A 22,179-nucleotide genomic window follows, 5' to 3' on the forward strand; every position below is an offset into this window, starting at 1 on the left:
TTCTTTGATCCACCCACGCGCCAGCTGATTGTTCAGTCAGCTATTCTCTCCAGACTAGACTATGCTAGTTCTCTCTTGCTGGGGGCCAACCAGGCTGAAGTTCTGCAGTTGCAGCGTGTTCAGAACGCTGCCGCCAGAGTCTTGCTGGGACTCCCGCGGACCTGCCCCTCAGCAAGCGCTATCCGGAGACTTCACTGGATACCTATGGCTAAGCTTATTCAATTTAAGACGCTGTGTCTTTTTGTTAAGACCTTGAAGCTTGCCTCGCCCAGCCTGCTAACTAACCTGCTAACCCCGTATGTTCCTACGTGCCAGCTGCTTTCCTTGGGGCAGCACCTGGTTAGTGTTCCCCGTGTGAAACGCCTTCGGGCTGGGGGTCGCTCCTTTTGCTGCTTGGCAGCCAAGTTATGGAATTCCTTGCCTCTTCAGATCCGCAGGTTGGAATGTCTGCTGGACTTTAGGAAAGCAATCAAAATTTCCTTCAGTCTAGTATTTTTCGGTCTTCTCTACTGTTTTTGGTGTCTTACTGTTCTGGTTCCTAGGTCCGTTATTTTGATGCTGGCAGTGCCGGGACGCCTCTTTGCTGGGGCAGCTGCGCACTATACAAATCTAGGTAACATAACATAACATAACATAACATAACAAAGCGTTCCAGTGCTGAGTCTGCCTTTTCACTAAAAAGGTGAGAGCCATCAGAGGGCATGTCCATGAGCAAGGATTGGACATTTCCTGATAAGCTGATGGTTCTAAGTCAGACATGGTGCCTAATTATAGTAAGGTTGGTAGTAGTGGTTAGTAATCACACTACTCTGTACAACTATCTGTGGATATAGTATCTTTACACAACACTTCAAATTATTTTGGGTTGATGCTATGTCGATACCCAACACCCTACCACGTGGGGTACCAACACATAATGGACCAAAAGATCCACTGTGGACATTACATCAAATAAAGGATATCATAGCACTTAAATAGAAGTCCTAAAAGTATAGTCAGTCCATAAAGAAAGAATTCATGCAGATATTTCAATAATGTGGTTTATTGTAGAACCCAGATTCTGTCATCTTCTGTACATTCATTAATAAATAACAACGAATAACAGCCGACACGTGTTTCATCAAACAGTGACTTCTTTAATGGTAGCACTGATAAGGTAGGCTGGTATTCATAAAAATCTCCAAAATCGATAGTCACATGACAGGATGATGTATAAGGACCGCCCAGCACAAAGGTATGTTGCTGGTAATGAAGTCTGGAAAGATATGGTCACACTGGTGATACATGAAGATGTAGGCCCATCTATTTTAGATTTCTGTTAATCAACTTTTGTGTCCACTATTTTTTAATTGTGTTAATCGACTTGTGTGTTAAAATCATTTCCTGATGAGTCTAAAGATAAAAACTCTGCAGTTAATAATAGAACTCTAATATCAGCAACTTGACAACTGTATCCTACGGACCATAAGATGACCTCTGTAATCCAAAATTGACTGTCTCTGGAAGTAGGAGGGAGGGAGGTTGCCTCCTGATAGGGCACCTCTGTCCTGCAGAGAGATCCCAACATTTTTAGAAAGCTAGAGAGAACTTTGGAGAGACTGCAGGGCAGTTCTTACAATATGCTAAATCGGCACAAATGGCTGCGGAAAACTGTGCGGACTTCCCGGACACACCACAAACATTACACACACTGAAAGTGTTATTGGAGGGAGGACAAGGACGAAGACTGGCATCCCACATTTGTATGGCACTGACGCCAGATTGCCCACCATAATACTCAAAGTAAGATGAACCTAGGATAGCGATCTGCAGGACCCCCTCACAGATGCTGAATAGACACAGATGTGTGCCCAAGTTCAGGAGGTGGCCAGTAACACCAGATGTCAGCTTACCCAATTCAATTATCATCACCAGACCTATCTGATGACTGAGAGGTTGCACAAAATATACTACACTAGGCCGTTGACATGTCCAAAATGTCAGGAACGCAGTGCCACATTTTTACACATGACATGGGCATGTAGAGCATTAACAGGCTACTGAAAGGAGGTGGCAAACATGAGAGTGGTGCGCATCCAGCTGTCGGTCCGCCACTGCCTGCTGGGTATGATACCCAACCCCAAACCCCCAACCCCAAACCGGGAAATATCAAGTATAGATTAGTCTCCTACTTGCAAAACTTCATATAGCGAAACATTGGGTGTCAAAAAATGGGCCCGTAGCCCACAAATGGTTTAGAGACATGTTGGAATGGGCTCTAGAGGAATAACTATGCCTCAAACAGCTACATACTGATGAGAGTGCTGTGGATGACCTTAGAAACTGGGCAGACAAGATAACCCAGCTGGTAGATGATACAGAGGTGATTGAGAGCAGGCGGGACCAAGTACTAACAAAGCAGATAGAGTAGAGGATGCAAGCAAGATGTTAGAACTCATAATGAGATATATAAAGGGCAGAGGTGTGCCACCTGCGGAGTGGGGAGGAGTGTTATTAATTGTATCCTCTTTTAATCGCTTGGTATCGTTACTGAGGGTGCCAGCCCTGGATGTGTGCATAGGGGAGTTGGTTACACCTATATTAGTTTTTTGAAAAATCATAAAATTAACATAATTAAAAAATATTTACAGTAGAACTTTGATTTTTTTTATCTGTGGGAGTCTTTCATCCGAAAATAGTTGTATCCATATAGAACATATCATTCTCCAAGGCTTGTATTTAAACTCATAGAGGAAGCATGATTTCTCCATTGATGGAGACGGAAGGCTAAATTTTTTTAATTTCAGTAAGGTCCTGTGTGTATTATATGGTGTGGTTGTGCAGCCTCGCCTACTAATACGCTTTCTAACCCTAATAGGGCCAGTAGGTTTCATCTGTAAAGCCCTCATCTCAAACCTGTGTAGCTGTGGCACTGAGCAGCAAGGCTTACACAGAGGAACAAGCGAAAAGGATTTAAACAGTACCAAAGCAAATTGAAAAAGAAATCAACACAGCACTCAAAAAATCTGATACCAAGTTATAAAAATAGACTGTAGTTTTATAAGAATTTTAACACTAGAATAAAAAAAGATTTGGAGATATAAATATTTTTTTAAACAATTTTTATTGAGAAAGAAAAAGACAGGGTACAGTGCCTTGGAAAAACAATATGAGACCACCGTAAAAACACGACAAATACCGCTCCTAAAGTGCATCATATGCATAGTCCACCACCCCACTTCCCATCAAAAATGGGAGGAGCGGAGGAGCTACGCCAGCAACCAAGATGGCCGCGTAAGCTCCCGGCTCCGCCGACCTCCGCCAGCAGCTCGTATATCCTGTTCTCAATCCTGCATCCGCACCAGTCTCCCGGGTTTGTGAAATATCCCTGCTTCTAAAGGTGTATTCCCGAGCTTTTTATCTTGTCGGATGCCAAAGATACGCCGTGTTTCCATTCTCGGCCTAACATCGTGTGGAAGCCGGGGCCTCGATTTCTAGCCTATCCGGGTTGGAGTTGATCAACAATGGCCACTGGACCTGGACTGAGCCCGGTCCCCCGGAGTGCATCGTAAACTGCCTGTTTGATGCTGGCATTGTGAGCGGTCTACACCGTGGAGACAACAGCGTACCGCACCTGTTGCCGTGTTCGCGGGTCTGGCGCCCGGAGACACTGCCCCTTCCCGGGGTTGACGGGCTGGGGCCCTTGCTGCCGGCGACGGTGTCGTTCTGGCGCGGCGGAGAGCGCCCATTATTGTCATTGGATTTGCGTGTCCTGTTACCCCGGAGAAGCCGGCCTCCGGGGTTCGAATCCTGCTCTGCCTCTTCGTGTGAGGAGATAGGGCGGACGGAAAGTACGCCTTCGCTACAGGCCGTCATGGCCGCCATTGAGGCGCTCCATTCACAATCCACCGCTGTATTCCGGACACTGATCGTGCAAGTGGACGGTATCTTGGGACCGGCTCACGACTCTCCGTTTAGTCCCGATACATCTGTGGTACCAGCGGTGCAATGTACGTCTGAGATCGAGGTCCCCGGGCAGAACCTGGATTCAATGTGCTTTGCCGGCCCCCAATGCATACTCAGCGAGCCCGTGACTGTCACTATCGTTCCCTGCTTTATCCTGTTGCCGCCTCGTGCAGATGTGGACGGTCTTTTGTGCTGTAACAAGCTCCAAATTGACTGTTGGGGAGATTTGCTACTTCTGGACACATTCCCTCACTCGTTTTGTGGTTGATGTGACCTTCTATCCTTTTGTCGATCCTGCAACACCGATGTGGACTTTAATAAACATTCTGCCTTTTCCTTTTTGCTGGTGGTTCGAGTGGAAGAGACTCTCCCGAACTACCGTACTGGTCAGGGTTGAACTTGAGGGCTTGGACTGGATAATATGACTTGACTCAATGCCGGGATTGTCACATGCAATGTGCTGGGAGCTGGGTGGTGCTTTGTTATACTCCCCCGATTGGCTTGTATATTCTGCTGAATGTTGGTTCGATTGTATCTCGGGGTGGGCACTGCTGGCGGGGGGTATGGGAGACCGGGGGTGTGTTTGCATTTACGACATTCCCTCCTCCATCTTTTCCCTTCCTTGGGGTTAGTTTAGTGGGCGACAGGCACGCTGCTAGTGGGTTAGGTCGTAGCCATCCGCAGGGGTGCTGGGTGGGGGGGTTGAGGGGGGTTTGTTATTTTTCCTTTCTTTTGTTCTATGACCTTTCTTTTTCCCTTTTCCCTTCTTCACAAGAGATGTGGCGTATTCTCCTGGTTTTTCTTCATCATATTCGGGTATAGAGTGTCTGGTCTTCATATCCTGTATTCTGGGTGGGCGGGATTTGGCGATGTTTGCTTAGGTTAACTGTAACGTATTGTTTTACCTCTGCCCTGCACTGCTATTGATGTCTTTCCGATGCTTGTAATTGTTGTGTATTTTCATCCTTGATTTGCCCGTCCACCATTACGATATGTTCCTCCGAATGATGCCCGATATGTATATTTTCACTCTTGTGTTATAATTAATAAAAATATATACAAAAAAAATGGGAGGAGCTTAACAACTTAGCAGCAACCTGCATTTGGACATAATGTTGTTCTCAGTAAGAGTCCTCCCCCCTTCGCTACGTACAATAGGGCAAGCGTATCATTCCCATCAGGGCTGGAGTGTGTTCTCAATGCCATAGATCTCCAAGATGAGGCGTCCATCTTGCTGCAATTCAATGGTAGGGAATACACACAAATCGCGTCTATACTTATTTCACTTTTAAATACCGACTATAAGGTTTTTACGAGAATTTCGGCCGACAGGATGGGTGCGGTGGCGGGTGGTTTGTTGCATGCAGATCAAAAGGGTTTTTTGAGATGTAGGAATCTTTTTGATCTCACCCATGATTTCATAGGTGCCATTGATTTTGCCTCCACCTTTTGACATCCTCTAGCAGCAATGACACTGGAACCCACCAAGTCTTTTGATAGGGTCAACTGGAACTACCTAGCCGCTGTACTGGATAAGTTTAATTTTGGGCCAAAATTCAGTTGAGTTATTAATCTTATATATAGTGACCCTTCGGCGATAATTCTGGTCAATAGAAATTTGACCAAACCCTTCGAGATTAAAAGAGGAACCAGACAGGGTTGCCCCCTCTCCCCTCTCCTATTTGATATGCACATAGAGCCTTTTGCTCAATGTCTCAGATAGGAGATGGGTATTACACCATTTAAATGTGGAGGGGAGAGGAAGGTAGCCCTGTATGCTGATGACGTACTAATTCTTTCATCAGATCCAGAGGTGTCTTTTCCCAACTTCATTCGCTTAGCACATGATTTTGGTCTAGTCTCGGGGTACGAAGTCAATGCAGGAAAAACAGAGATTATGTCATGGAATCTGCTGTGGTGTCGACATACTACTAAGAGCGAGATGAGATATCTGGGTGTGAAGATAGTCCAGAACAAAGATAAGATCGTGGAGACTAACCTCTTGAATGTTTGAGAGAGTGCCAGAAACTCTTGAAGTCCTGGGCCCATCTTCCTTTGACTATTTTGGGTTGAATCAATTTAATCAAAAGTTACTTTTCTTTTCAACACTATCCCTTTATATTTTGAGAAACAGGCAATTGACAAACTCCAGCAGTCCATTAATTCATTTGTGTGGGCCTATAAAGCCGCAAGGATATCCTGGAAAAAACTAAGGTGTAGGAGGGAAAAAGGGGGCATTACATTACCAGATTTACAGTACTACGCCTGAGCTTTTCAGCTGACACATTCAAGAATGTTGTTGAAATCCCCAGGTTCATCGGAGAGGGGGGTAATGTTTTTGACTATGTTAGATCAAGTGGGTGTATCTAAGGAGAGTTTTCTTTTTAAATAAGGAGACCAGAAATTTTTCAATAAAATAAGACTGAAAGTCTTATTGAGTACAGCCCGTACATGGGCCAAAATTTAACAATGCACGGGCTTGGGCTATTTTTCAAGTCTGGCTCCACTGTAGGATTCCCCGGGGACCCCAGGCAGTTTGAAGGATAAATTGGCAGCCCCCTTTAAACAGCTGTTTTTTTGGTGTGGGGAGACTTGGCTATGGAAGGCTCACTTTTACCTTGGGCATTATTAAATGACAAATTGGAGGAGGGCATGTCGGGATTTAAATATCTACAATTAAATAGCTGGTCCCAGAGTCTTAAAAAAATAGGCATAGAGAATTTGCTGGAAGAGCAACTGGTACAGAGGCCATCAGGAAAGAGGGAAGTATCTTTCTTTTATTGGTCCATCAAAGAGGCCATAGATGGGGATTTTAGGCTAGCCGAAGAATTGTGGGGAGCATCAATACCAGACATAGATTGGGTGGATCTGTGGCAAACTTCTTTTAATATCTTATTTACAGTCGTAAAGCCAGCCTGGTTCAGGAGAAACCACTATTTCACACAGGGCTTATTTATCCCAGGCTAGACTCCTCTCTAAAATGGGGTCCCCCTGTCAGTTGCAAAAAATTTGGTATGGTGAACGCCTCTGGTATACACCTGTTTTGGAACTGTCCAGCCATCCAAGATTTCTGGGAGAGAGTTGGGAACACCTTAACAGATATCTTGGGGCTCCCAGTACACGTTTCTCTCGGTCTTATTATTTTTGGTATATCAAGTGAAATTAAAGGCCTGAGCAGGAGCTTCCTGTTTTATTCTTTCTTGTTGGCAAGACGAGAAATATGTAAGAGATGGGTTGCGGTCACAGCCCCCACATACTCAGACTGGTTGTCCTCCTTGTGAAAAACCTCTAGGACTGATTTGGCCAGACTGAAAAGTAGTAGAAAGAAAGTCTTATGGGATTGTCCCATAAATTGGTCTCCCAGTTTAGATAAATACTCCTTGATCCTATGATTAAGCTTCATGGGAATCTCTCGGACTGTGCTGGGCCCCGCCCTCTGGTTCCCACTTCCGACTTCAGGTGGGCCTTAAGCAACAGTCATCGGTTGTGAGTAATCAGCAGAGAGCGAGACTACCCTCTCCTTGATAACGAGAGGTCAGCAACATGAAGGGTTTGTTTGCTACTGGTAGGTGGGTGACAGCTCGAGAGCCTACGTCTCAAAATTGAGTAACAGTGGCGACTTCCCTAACCTTCTAGTTGTCTGGGATTGGAGGCGAATGAGGAAAATAAATTAAAATCGCCTCTATACTTGTTTCACCTCCCCCACTTATGGCCCCATTTTTTGGAGCACCCTCTGTGCTTGAAGAAGTCTTTCTCGGCAATCATAGCCCTGTCCATGTTGATCGCCCAGTCCCTCAGGCATGGGGCCGTCTCCACCCCACATTTCTGTGCGATATTTTGTTTCGCGATGGACCACCCAGTGGAAGTCCATTTCTGTTCTGCCTGAGTAAGATCCGTGGCTTCCCACATGTTAAGGAGACAGGGTTTGGAGATATTGATTTGAGAAAAAATAATAAATCAATGTATTTTTACACATTTTCAATTAAGGATGTGAGAATTTTGCCTCTACACCACTTACTAGCTCAGACAGCTGTTCCCCTATGTGCTGCTGAGGCGGCAGACTGCTGAAAAAGTTGACAACACCCCCTAGTAGTTTGCCCCTCTCTTTGGGTGTGGGTGTCTTGTGGAAACAGAAAAGTTGGTTTCTGCCTTTCCAACCAATTTAAAATGGCCCTACACTTCTTCATATTATTAGACCTATTAACATTGATTGACATTATGCCAAGGTTGTTCTTAACCATATAGCTGTTCTATTTAAATCCCTCTGCCATACAGCCCTGACCCTGCTTGTCTCTTGTATCCATTATTCTAATTTCTCCTACTACCCGCTCAATATTTATGGAGGTCACTTCCAAATATTTCAGATCCTGAAAATTGTTACTTTTGCCAGTGACAACAGCCTTGCTTTGAGGCTGGAGCCTCTCTCTCTTTCACACACACTTCCACACCTCTCTTACACCTTTCTGCAATGCCCAAGCCACAAAGAACCTGACTTCTGTCCCTCCTTTATATACCCATTCACCTTCTTCACCTTCTGCATGGACATCCAACCCACCCTTCATCGTCAAGTGTGATGACTACACTGAGTGGCCCTAGTGCCCCTCACCTGACTGTGCCACTAACGAACCCTGCAATGAACTTGAATCGGCAACATAGCAGAGGAGAAGAAAAAAGAGAAAAAATGCAAGCAAGCCCCTCCCATCGTATTATACTGAAAACCTCATATATAGCTATTTGTGATTTTTTTTGGGCCATTTCTTTCTCAGTTCATGCAAATATCCTCTTGACATCTCAACCTCTTGAAAGATCTTGAGCATTACGTTCAACAACATCTACAGTTTTGCTGGCTGCAATATTATAGCCTGGGCCCCCTCCCCCTTAATCATAGGAATCAGTGCTCTCAGTTCCTTCCATCGCCTTGAAGTCTCGTACGTCATATCGGGGAAGAACTGGACGCTGAAGCCCTCTGGAGATTTAAAGCTCCGTTGTCTAATTGACTGTGAAAGAAACTTCTCTTGAATTCTGAAGTCCCCAAAATGTACTAACATTGTACGAGGTCGTGCAGAATTAGCATACTCTGTAAAGGGAAAACAATGCACCCTCATTATTGTCAAATCATCCTTGAACTCCAGAAGTACATAATTTCTTATCAAACTTTCTTTGTCCTCTACTGGTGAGGACATTGATTTCTTTCTCTCAGAGATACCTACAAACCGCAAGTTTGACCTTCTTAGATGATTTTCCTGATCTTCCAACTGTAGCACAATTGACTCGATCTCTCTTAGTTGGGAGACCGTAGCTGACTCTAGCTCACCTTGAGTGCCCTTCTGGGCAGAGATCTGCATTTTCACCTCATCGAGCTGGGCTGAATATTGATCAGTGTATTTCTCGATTTTGTCCATTTTACTACTCAGTGTCTGGGCCAGCTACTTTTGACTTTGATTTAACACCAACATGGACGATGACACCTCCATTTGAAGAAAGAGGAGGTAAGAAGTATCTCCTGCTTTAAAACTTGGCAAAGACTCCACTATAACTCTGATTTTGATGCATGTTGAAAAGATGGGGAAAAAAAGACTAAGATGAGGTTCAAAATTTCAGTTGGCCAGTGAGAGCTGAAGAGGAAATCCTGATAACTGCCAGGCTGAGCTAGGAATGAACTAGTCTTCATGCCTTAACTGATGTAAAAATGCAAAGTGCAGCTGTCCAAGACTGGTGTGATGCTGATCAATTTCATCTCCTTCTACTAGTGTAAAAAGGCTTACACCTGGTCTTTATCTGTTTGTGTCTGTTTATCTTGACTTTTCCCCATCATCGCTGATTACTATCTCATATAATAGATGACTAAGGAGGCTGAAGAGACACAGCCACTGATGAGATAGCCATAGATTGTACTTGCAACACCACTAGTAAGGGACAAGTTGTTAAACTAGATAAGGTTGGTTGCACAACTGAGAAGCCAATGTCTGTCATCGAGGCACCCATTTGGGTGGTAACAGATGATTTAATCTTTGGGAGAGCAGCCATTACAACCTTCATCATCACACTGTCGTCTGATGAGGTTGTCAATGACTAGTCTACTGGAAGTAAAAGGCTGGTCAGGTGAGTAAGTCTCTCTTTTGATGTTGTGTGGTCCTCTTGATGAGGTTTGAAAATCCTAACTCCAGTTTCCTTATTCCTGGATGTCACTGGTCTTGAAGGTGCAGACGTCCTCACCCAGCAGAGATCGCGCCAGGTGTCTGTCGTGAAGCTTCAAGGTCTGCTTTGGAAAAGTGCAACAAATATACAATTTGTTGGGGGATAATCAGGTTGAAGAATAGCTGCCTTTCCTTCACATAAATTTGTCTTCTGCCACAAGCAACACACTTTTTCAAAAGAGGGTGCTTCTTCTTCCCAGCCATCATAACATCTTATTTTTCTGTCACAAAATATAGAGAGTAATGCTAGAATGCACAATGTCCGAAGTCAAGCGAGTTGAACGTAATTAAAACTGAAATACTGAAGTGCAACTCCAGAGGTTTCCCTTACACAGATGTGAATTAGAAAATCTGACACTCGGAGCCTACGGAGATTAAAAAGGATCTCTGTCACTCTACCACATTGGACAATGGTTGTGTAACATAATGAGGTGTATAGACTACATGTAGATGCAATAGAAAGACTGCTATTTAACATGATTGTGCCAAGATACAATGCTGGAAAATAGTAGTGTTATTGGTGGTGTTGCGGTAGTGGTTATAATAAAGGTATTGTGGTAGTAGTAGTGGTGTTGTTACCTATGGTGTTGTCAGTGGCAATGGGTATTGGTGATGATGATATTGTTGCTATCTGTGGTGGTATTGGTAATCTCCATAATGATATTGGTGGTGGTACTGGTGGGCATATTTGTGGTGGTGTATTAGCGGGCGTATCGTTGGTGGTGGTGGAATCGGAGGTGGTGGCATTGGCAGTGGCATTTGTGGTATTATTGGTAATGGCGATGCTATTGGTCGTGGGTCTGGTGGTAGGGGTGGTATTGTTGGTATTGGTACTATGGTAATGCTAGTAGTGGTGTTGCACTTGTACTGCTGTGAGGAGTGTTGGTGATGGTGGTATTAGTTGTGTGGTGGGTGATATTGGTTCTAGTGGTCGTATTGGCAGGATTCGTTTTGGAATGGCTGGTCATAAATTTGGTGGTGGTAACGATCGCAGACATATTTAAATAGCACTCAGGGGTCCAAATACACATAGGTTGCACTTTTCCTGTGTTTGCCACGGCGCACTTTAAATAGGTGAACCCTATTACAGTGAATGTGCTCCCCTCAGGACAAACGTCAACTTGTGCTGCCCTGGGAGCAGTGCATTAAAGTTAAATTCGGAGAGCCTGCTTTAAAGCAGCTCCATGCTTCACAGTGGAGGCAGCACCCCGCCTGCACTTTAAAGAGGGATTAGAGATCCCTTTGCAGGCGGGGCCGTGCGTGACTACACCCACCTGCAAGGGGATGTCTGGGGGGTCCATAGTGGCCCCCGCCCACCTGAAGAGGTCTGCCATCACAGGACTCACAGTGAGCCACCTCTTGTGGCACACTTTCAGTGCCCCTCCTGACAGCCTCTTTGTGCCTGCATTCATAATTCGGCACGAGCGGAGAGGTAAAGAGATTCCCTCATTTTCATGGGGTCACGCCAACATGCAAATGAGGGAACCTCTTGAGATAGCATTTGCGCTACATGTACACCAGTGCTATCAGAATTACCGAAGTGGCTGTACAAGTGTCTGTGGCCCCTTCTTTAATAACAAAGGGCCATATGTAGGTAATCTCTATTTACCGATTCTAAAATACCGAATTTTACCGATTCATTATTTCAGAATCAGTAAATAGTATGTAGGTAAAAATTCGGTAAATTTTACCGAATCGGTAATCTTCGGTATTACCGATTCAGTATTTAACGATTCAGTAATTCCCATTCATTCCTATGGGCCTGAAGGCCCATAGGAATGAATGGGAAGCCATTCACCATTACCGATTCGGTAAATACTGAATCAGTAATAGGGGGAACATATTCAAGAGTGGCAGAGTGTTACATTGACACCCTGTTGCACCCCTGAATCGTGCATGTGTGCACATGTGGCACACATACATGCCCTAAGGGCATGTATGTCTGCCACATGGCACTTTTCAAAAATGCACAAAATTGCTTTTTTAAAGGTTTTCGATATTTACCACCAACTTGTAGTTGGTGGTAAATAACAAACCCTTAAATCAAAAATGCACTCACTTGAGTGCTCCCTACATATGATTTTAGGATTCGGTAATTTACCGATTTGGTATTTTAAGGATTCGGTAATTTACTGAATCCTTAAATTACCGAATCTGTAAATTACCGAATCCTAAAATCAAGCCACCTACATTAGAAAAAGCTAAATACCGGTCGGTAACTGCAAATTTACAGATTTTCGGTCGTTACCGACCGGTATTAAGCTACATACATATGGCCCGAAGGGCCCAATTCACAAAAGTAATCTGAGACAAAATCCTAACTTTATGAATTTCGGTATTCACAAAGGGCATTTAGAAGTAGTAAGGTTAGGATTCCTAACTTTAGTACTTCTAAACTGAGACAAAATCCTAACTTAACGACTTTCGGTATTCACAAAGGGCATTTAGGAGTAGTAAAGTTAGGATTTTTTTTTTTTTTTAAACCTTTATTATATCGTTCAACACAAAATACAGAAGTAGCCCTGCATCGACAGGGGCCGGTCACCACATGTATGCAGAACGTATCAGGAAATCCAATAACACAGCTCTTCAGCCGACAACCCATGGGTCCGGCAGCGGTAGAGGATAGACGATGTATTGAAAACATTTCGAGATCAAGGATATGCCTAAGGTTTCATTTTATATTTAACCCCCCCCCAAAAACAAGATAAAGAAGAAGATACAGGATATCCGGAGCTACACACTGGAGATATAAAAATGCGGGTAGGCGTTAAAAGGCAGTCATGGATCAAGATAGACCAACAGTAAAAATGCAAGCGCCAGTATGTTCACTAAGGGAGAAGAACAAAGCTACCTATCTATCATCATAACCACCCACCCCAAACCCCGCCCACTCATATGCTGCAGGATGAGATCGAAAGTATCGCTACCGGACCCTGCGAGAAAAAAAAAAAAGAAAAGGGGCCATAGAACACAACAAAGGCAAAATAACAAACCCCCCCGCACCCCCCACCCTGCACCCCTGCAATGGCTACGGCCTACCCCACTAGCAGCGTGCCTGTCGCCCAAAGGAATACCCTAAAGAGAGAGAAAGAGAAGAAAGAGGGGGCCATAGAACAAAACAAAGGCAAAATAACAAACCCCCCCACCACCCTGCACCCCTGCAATGGCTACGGCCTAACCCACTAGCAGCGTGCCTGTTGCCCAGAAACGTCCCTAAAAGAGAGAAAGAAGCGGAGGAGGAGAGACAAAAAAACACACTCCCGGACTCCCTTACCCTCCACCAGACGCGACCACCCGGAAACAAGTGCAAAATAAATGTAGCGAGATGCACAATCAATCCGGGTAAGTACGAAACATACCACCCGACTCCCGCATTTCACAGGTCACAATCCCAGCAGCAGATTAAATTATTTTCACGTATCCTAAAAAGTCCCACAAGTTAACCCTGGCCAGTACGAATGTCCACTGGAGCACTTATAACCCAGTCCACTGCAGCAATGAGAGAGGTAAAGTTTTCATGAAAGTTCAAGTCAGTATGAGCAAGCCAAATAAAGGATAAAGGTTCACGATCTCCACAGAGCAAGCGAGGAAAAGGGTGGAAGGATGATAAAACTTTCCAATAGTCACAGGTGATCTTGTTAAGGCAGTCAAGGTTGTCCATAATAATATTCGGCGAGATAGGGTTCAAGCAAGGGACGCTGACAATGTCCACGGGCGCGCGATCTGTCTCATAGGAATCAGCAGCGCGAAAGGGATCCGGCGTCTGCACAGGGACCTCGAAGTTGGATACACGATGTTTCATTGGTGGCACCTCTGGCTGCGATGATGGCAAAAAGCCGATGTCCGGTCTCCGGCAAAGATCATCCATTGTTACCGACAGTGCCTGGTAGTTGACGATGATCTGTGAGTGGAGCGCTCTAATGGCCGCCATTACGGCGCGCAGCGGTGGTGTGTCTTTCGGCCCCTCCATCTCCTCTCGTAAGCAACAGATCAGGATGCAGACCCCGGAGGCCGGCTACTCCGGGGAAGCAGGCAAATCTGGAGCGGACACCAACCACGGGCGCTCTCACCTCACAATTTTGTACCTTCGCCGCTGGTCAGGGCTCCCGTCCGCACCCCCCCCCGACAAGCTTACTATGTCTCCGGGCGTCGGATACAGGGCCGCAGCAAACGATGTGTCACGCCGTGGCGTGTGCGTTGCAGGCAGGATACAAAATCGCCGTTTAAAACAGGTAGATTATGTCCCCGTTCGGGAGACCGGACAAAGCCCAAGGTTCACAGCCGATGTTGTTCAATTCCAGACCGGATGGGTTAGAAATCGAGGCCCCGGCTTCCACTCCCAGGTAGGCCGAAAATGAAACACGGCGTATCTCCGTCATCGGTGTGATAAAAAGTTCGGGATTGCGCCTTCAGAGTCAGTCACTCCTCATATATACGGGAGTCCGGTTGGAAAACAGGATAACTTGCAGGATATACGAGCTGCTGGCGGAGGTCGGCGGAGCCGGGAGCTTATGCGGCCATCTTGCTTGCTAGCGTAGCTCCTCCCCGTAAAGTTAGGATTTACTACTCCTAAATACCCTTTGTGAATACCGAAAGTCGTAAAGTTAGGCTTTTGTCTCAGTTTAGGACTAGTAAAGTTAGGAATCATAACTTTACTACTCCTAAATGCCTTTTGTGAATACCAAAAGTCGTAAAGTTAGGATTTTGTCTCAGATTACTTTTGTGAATCGGGCCCAAAGTGCCCCAGAGGTGCACTAAGCGGATGCACATGACCGTTGCACCCCCAGGACACTTTCTGTATTATGGTCCCATGTGTTCTTTTTGCTGAATAACTTTAATTTGCGAATGAAGTTATGTACAGGTGTCATTCTTTTTCCAACCCACACTCATATTTTTATTGAAATTAATAACATGCCATTGCGATTACTTATAATACCTATTCATGATATTTCCAAATGAAAGAGGACACCTTACTAAACAACATTTATATTGCTCTTTCCTAACAGTATAATGAATTCAGTCCTGTAGTACTGATGTGTACAGTAGCAGTTTTGTGCTATTTTCATATTATTATTAATACATTTCCCTATCTCTCTCTGAAATGACAGTGAAGAACAGCTCAGCAACTTCAACACAGCCCATAACCAGACATCCATGTCATCTTTCCTCAAACTCTCTTTCTAACCTTTGTGTCCTGTAGTCCTTGACAAAGTCCCGAAGGGCACGCAGCACATCATTTAGGTGGATGAGCTCGTCAGAGATTGATTTCTGCAGCACAACTTTTGGGTGGATGAGCTCATCAGAGATTGATTTTTGCAGCACAACTTTTGGGTGGATGAGCTCGTCAGAGATTGATTTCTGCAGCACATCCTTTGGGTGGATAAGCTCATCAGAGATTGATTGTTGAGGCACATCTTTTGGGTGGATGAGCTCGCCAGAGATTGATTTTCGCAGCTCATCACTTGGGTGGATGAGCTCATCAGAGATTGATTTTTGCAGCACAACTTTTGGGTGGATGAGCTCATCAGAGATTGATTTTTGCAGCACAACTTTTGGGTGGATGAGCTCGTCAGAGATTGATTTCTGCAGCACATCTTTTGGGTGGATAAGCTCATCAGAGATTGATTGTTGAGGCACATCTTTTGGGTGGATGAGCTCGTCAGAAATTGATTTCTGCAGCACATCCTGTGGGTGGATAAGCTCATCAGAGATTGATTGTTCAGGCACATCTTTTGGGTGGATGAGCTCGCCAGAGATTGATTTTCGCAGCTCATCACTTGGGTGGATGAGCTCATCAGAGATTGATTTTTCCAATTTTCTAGATGGGCTTTCACTTGTTTCTTGTAAAATTTTCTTTACTTCTTCTTCACCCTATAGAAACCCACAGTAATTAAAGTCAAAGAAATGCAGACTATTCAACATAGAAATCATATGTTTATCATTGAAGTTGGCGTATGTGGATTCCTGGGAATCACATTGCATTTTTAATGGGAGCAATAAGATAGTTTGTTGTGTTAATAACAATGCCCATATGAGATACTGCTTAATCCTTTAAAGTAGGTATTAGATATATCGATGTATTACCAAAATTTGAGTTCTCAGTATCTGTTAGCAGTTTTTCTATATATCATATTTTTTTAATTTTACGTTGTTTGATGCAGCTCGGATCTAACCTCAAAGACCAAAATACCCTTTACAGCAACAGCAGTATTTTATTGTGGAGTATTTCAAAATTCAAGTTTTATGCATAAAGTATAGTATGAGGGTCCAGTTGGGCTACAGATACATTCATTAATTGCCTTAAATTATTCAACTAAGCAATGTTACCTGTTGGATCAGAGGTTAGATTCCAGATCTCCAGATTTAAATGTCATCAACCTAAACACCACATTACATTTCTCTCTAAAAAAGATAAACATGCTAATCTCCATGGGTTCATACCAGAAAGCAATCAGGTGTAACCAACACAAGACATATGTGGAAGTGGGTCTTTCCACCATTGCACCAGGTTGCCCTCATCATGATAACCTGTTATAAATACTTTCCTACGCTACCGTGTTTTATACAATGTTATGCAGATTGTGTGGTCTCACACACATTCAACAAGGCTTTCTTTATGGTGCACTAAAGCCCTATGTTGATATTAAATGTACACTACACTACCAACTTTCAAGAGCACTGCTAAAGTAAATATGTATGTAAACCATAATTATTCTGTATGTGCTCTTGTCTCTAAAATGTAATTTAAGCTAACAGTTAGATACATAGCACAAATCTCTCCTTGAAGACCTTGCTCATCTTACCAGGTCTGATGGTAAATGTTCAGCTCGGTACTTGAGGAAAAAGTCCACAAGCTTGTAAACCTCATCTTCATTTTCGATGCCCATGGCCTGGAGGAAGTAAAACGTTTACATAATCTTAGAGTATACATAGTCAAGCAATAAACTCGGTCACCTACTTCTGTAAACATGGGCATAACATGCAAATAAACACTTGCATTTGATACCTTTCTTGATAAAACACATTTAATGTTTTTGCTTTGCATATCTGTCACTTTCAATACCTCTTACTATAAGTCACACAATTGAAATCAAATGATTAGTTAATAAGATTTAGGCCCATTTGGCACAAAAAGTATCCTTAATACATGATGTAGCTAATTAACCATCTTCCTTTGTATTTTAGCAGCACTTCAAGCTTTCAAACGTAACTATGATCCTCACAATGAGTTTGTATTACAACCATGTATTAATTGATTACCCTTAAGCCAGTATCATGATGGTAGAACACACAGCAACATACATACCCATTCTGGCAAATTGCACCTCCATGGTGAAGGTTGAGTTACCATTTTAGGGGGGAATCCCTTTTTTGCACCTTTAATAACATTATCCCACAACCACCTCCACCAAGAAATGTAAACCAAACTGAAGTGACAGATTTTCAAAATGCAACCAGATTTGGTGCCAAATGGTCAAAAGGGGATCATCTACATTTTAATACCAATACAACAGTTTTCAAACATTATTAGTCTCTAATATCACCGACCACAAACACCACAAACGAAAACACACTTAAAACTGCAGTGGGCAGATGTTCATACCTTAGGAAAAGTCGATGTTTAAAACATCCAACAAAATGCATAAACAACCTCTCTCTGTGAGCAGAACTACTCCCACTCCCACACACACAAATATATGTTAAATTGGAAAAAATCTAATATGCAGTAATGGTTACAAAACTCCAACAAAATACATTAACATTCTTGGAGTGGAAGAAGTTCTTTCTCTAGGACATCATACATACATACATACAAGTCATAAATCATGATGGGTTCCACATTCAGACATGTTCTAATGTTTGCAAATATTAAACTAAACCGTAAACCGCTTTACCATGGGAAAATCTCTCCTCTTTAAAGGCTAAATTGTCATTCCTACCAATTACACAAACAGGCAGCTGGTGATGTTGGATTCAAACAGTAAAAACACTCAGGGGCTTATTTACAAGCCCCTTGCGCTGCCAGTATGTGAATTTTTCCGATGTTAAAAATGATTCACCAGTGAGAGTTCAATCCTGAGGGTCCCTGGAGGCCATCAACCCCACCAGGTACATCCAGTAAGCCCCACTACGCTGCGTTCCAGAGAGGTGGGCCAGGCCACGCCCCTTTTTACACCTCTCTGGAACGCAGCTCTGAGGGACTTACTGGAGGTATCTGGTGGGCTAGCTGGACCCCATGATCCCTCAGGATTCAAGGGGACTTAATCCCCCAACTTAAAACACGCCACTGGTGTGTTTGCACAGTGGTGAAGGTAGGGGGTGTGGCTTGAGGTGATGTGTGTACAAACATGCCGTGTGGAGCATTTTATGTTGGGTAATTAATTCCTCTTCAATCCTGAGGGTCCCTGGGGACCAAAAACCGTTGGGGAACACGGGATGGTTCCCCATTTTCCCCATGGTCCCGCTGGCTCCCCGCGTCTCCGCATCCAGCGGGAGCCGGCATTGCTTTCCCACAAGGGGAGCTGCTGACATGCAGCTCCCCTTGTGGAAAAGCAATTCTGCTTTGCTTCATTGAAGTGAGAGCAGGTTTTCCTGCTCTCGCTTCAATGAAGAAAAGCAGAGTTTGCAATGAAAGGGTGGGAGCCGAGCGGCTCCCGCCCTGTCATTGCAAACAGCAGTGTCCCAGGGTGGGCACCCCGGGACACTGCAGGAGATGGCCAGGGGGGTGGCAGTCTCCAGGGCCATAAAGGACTCCAGGAGGGGGACCACGTGGCCCCCTCCCTATCTGAATAAAGCCCCGGAGAGGCAGTGGTCCCTGGGGCCGGGGGTGGGGCGCTATGGACCCCCACTTTTAAATATCAGTGCCCAGGGGAGGTGACGGTCCCCGGGCATGTGGGGGGGCTCGAGCCCCCCACACAGGTTTTTTTAAATTTTTTTAAAAGCCCCAGCGGTGGCGGAACCCGGGGCAGCGGGGGCATTGTGCCCCGCTAAATAACTAATAAAAGCCCCAGGGGTGGTGGTCCCTGGGGCTTGGGGGGCCTCCAAAGCCCTCCCACAGATTATAAATAAGCCAAGCCCCAGGGGGTGGCAGTCGCCGGGGCTGCGGGGGAGCCGTGAGCCCCCACAAATATTTATTAAAAGCCCCGGGGGTGGCGGTCCCCGGGGTTGCGGGTGGCCTGCCATGGCCCCCACAATTTTAATTTTTTAATGCCCCAAGGACTTGGCCCACCCGGGGGCTAATTAATAATGAAGTGCGGGAGCCCGCCCTTCGTCTTTTTTATTTTTGCGGCTGGATTTGCGGATCATCCAAGGATTTTGCTGATTTTTTAATTTATTTTTTTAATGCTTTTTTGGGCCCTGGGTGTCCTTGTGGTACCCCCTGAGCAGGCCTAGGGGGTCAGGGTGCTTCTACCCTGCCCCCTTTGCTTGTTTTATACCTTTGTTTCCCTGTTTTCATGTGCCTCAGTTACCGAGGCACAAGATGGATGCCAACACTTCAGGATTCAAGGGGATTTAATCTCCAAACTTAAAACGGCCCCAGGGCAACATCATTCTCACTATGGGATTTTTTTTATGAAATGCTCGACCATTGAAGCAGTGGTCACTTTCTTTTTTATTCTTGATCTGTGTTGTGTGATTCTGATGTTAGCCTGTTGGTTTGTTTTCCCTGTATAGATTTTCTTACAGGGACAAATTATGGCATAAGCTACGTTCTTAGTTTTACAATTAGTGAAATTAGAATGATCTATTATCACAGTGGAACTTAAAACCAGTTGAGGGCCATCACAAGTGTGGCACTTGTGTGGCCTGTAGCAGCACCATGGAAGGCACTGAATTTAAACACAATGGTATTGAGTGGAACATTTCAATGGACCATTCTAGCGGCGATTAATGAGGCGAAACGCCCTATTGATACTGAAAGTGCATTGCTTCAGAAAGAGGCATATTTAATTTTAAAGGTTAATAGCACTGTCAACGGATTGAACAGTATGACTGAGCACACCAACACCTAAAAAACTCTAATTCCCACAATGCATTGTAGCAATGAAGGAAAGGAAGCTGGTTAGATTGGTCATCTCAAGTGGGACTCTACTTCCCAGAAACCTTTAGGAAACCTATATAGGTAAGGCTTCCGTAGAATATGGCTACCATTAAAGAAGGTATTTCGGAACCCAACATGCTGCTAAAATACACTGAGAATTGAGGTAAGCCTATGAAAAACAAATGAATCATAAGACCGTCACCTAAATTGAGGCCTGAATAGATAATTTGACACGTATTTTCCACTGCAGAAAACGCGAGTGAAAACTTGAACGCGAGGCTTGAAAGCAGCGTCTAATGTGATCCTGAAGAAACAAAGGTAGGCGCATGATTCCCTGAAACCGCTAGTTAAGATACAATGTTGCAAGGGCGCTCAAAGTAAATGAAGTGTATTCTCTTATAGACATCGAGCTCCGGTAAAAACTCCCAGAGGCGGGTGCGGTATAAAATAGGATTGCTCCATAAACAGGTAAAAGCAAACAAAAGAACAAGTTACTTACCTTCGGTAACGCTTTTTCTGGTAGATACAGTATCTGCCTGTGGATTCCTCACCTTGTGAATATCCCCCTTGCGTTAGCAACGTTCGGAAAATTCTTCGTAGCACGCCGGCGTGGACAACTTCATAGGAACGCGGCATCGCGCGCGACTCCGTCTGACGTCACCGACTCCTTATTAGGCCTACGTCAGCGTGATGACATCAGTTTGCCCTTTTTTCCGTGCCTTCGAGGCACCCGGACGGACCAATGACAGCAAATATACATATATACAGTGTACATAGTACATACAAATCAGAACAGCACAAATAATGCGCAGCAAAGGTATAAAAACCCAATATATATACAAATAAAACCAGGTATAGCAGAGCGGACAACGGGGAGGCGGGTGGGTCAGTGAGGAATCCACAGGCAGATACTGTATCTACCAGAAAAAGCGTTACCAAAGGTAAGTAACTTGTTCTTCTGATGGATACATCTGCCTTGTGGATTCCTCACCTTGTGAATAGAGTCCCACAGCAGTCCCCACTCCCGGAGGAGGGTGTCCACTCTGCTATACCAGGAAATCTTGGAGGACAGAACGCGCAAAGTCGCCGTCCCTTCTCACCTCGGTATCCAAGCAGTAATGCTTCGCGAAACTGTGGAGGGAGGCCCAAGTCGCGGCTCTGCAAATGTCCTCAACAGGTACACCTCTAGAAAATGCAGAAGTAGCAGACCTTGCCCTGGTAGAATGAGCTCTTATACCCTCAGGAGGGTCCTTACCCGCCAGGGAGTAGCAAATCTTGATGCACAGGATTATCCACCTGGAAAGTGTGCGCTTGTGCACCGCTCTGCCCTTCCGACAGCCATCAAAACCAACAAACAGCTGGTCGTCCATCCGGAAGTCTTTAGTTCTGTCCAGATAAAAAGACACCGCCCTCTTAGGGTCCAGACGGTACAGTCTCTCTTCCTCCTTGGAAGGGTGAGGGGGAGGATAGAAGGTAGGAAGGGTAATGGATTACCCTAGATGGAAGGGAGTTACCACCTTAGGCAGAAAAGAAGCCCTGGTCCTGAGTACCATTCGATCAACATGAATGGTCAGGAATGGGGGCTTAGAACTAAGGGCTTGAAGCTCACTCACCCTCCTTGCCGAGGTGATCGCAACTAAGAAGACCGTCTTGAAAGACAAAAGCCTCATGGGACACTTGTGTAAGGGTTCGAAGGGAGAACCCATCAAGAAAGTTAAGACAAGATTTAAGTCCCACTGAGGCACGATAAATGGAGAAGGGGGTAACTTATTTGTGAGGCCCTTCAGAAACCTCAAAACCACTGGAGATTTAAAAAGAGACGGCTCGTCCGGCAAGCAGAGAAATGCCGATAACGCCGAAAGGTAACCTTTGACTGTGGCAACAGCAAATCCCTGCTGCGCCAAAGAGAGAGCAAACTGCAAAATATCAGACAGATGAGCCCTCAAAGGGTCAACAGCCTTCTCCCTACACCAAACAACAAATTTAGACCAT

General features: G+C 44.8%; 1 protein-coding gene across 1 annotated transcript in view; it reads right to left on the minus strand.

Moving 5' to 3' along the window:
• LOC144763934 (dynein regulatory complex protein 1-like) overlaps positions 1-22,179 on the minus strand; it is a 907,472-nt gene that overhangs the window by 164,302 nt on the left and 720,991 nt on the right. Inside the window, exons 13-14 of the mRNA XM_078649981.1 lie at positions 16,949-17,035; positions 15,331-16,016 (exon numbers count right to left, since the gene is read on the minus strand). Coding sequence (XP_078506107.1) covers positions 15,331-16,016; positions 16,949-17,035 — 773 coding nt within the window. The remainder of the gene's footprint in view (positions 1-15,330; positions 16,017-16,948; positions 17,036-22,179) is intronic.

Source organism: Lissotriton helveticus, chromosome 6 (genome assembly GCF_964261635.1).
Source record: "Lissotriton helveticus chromosome 6, aLisHel1.1, whole genome shotgun sequence".
NCBI lineage: Eukaryota > Metazoa > Chordata > Amphibia > Caudata > Salamandridae > Lissotriton > Lissotriton helveticus.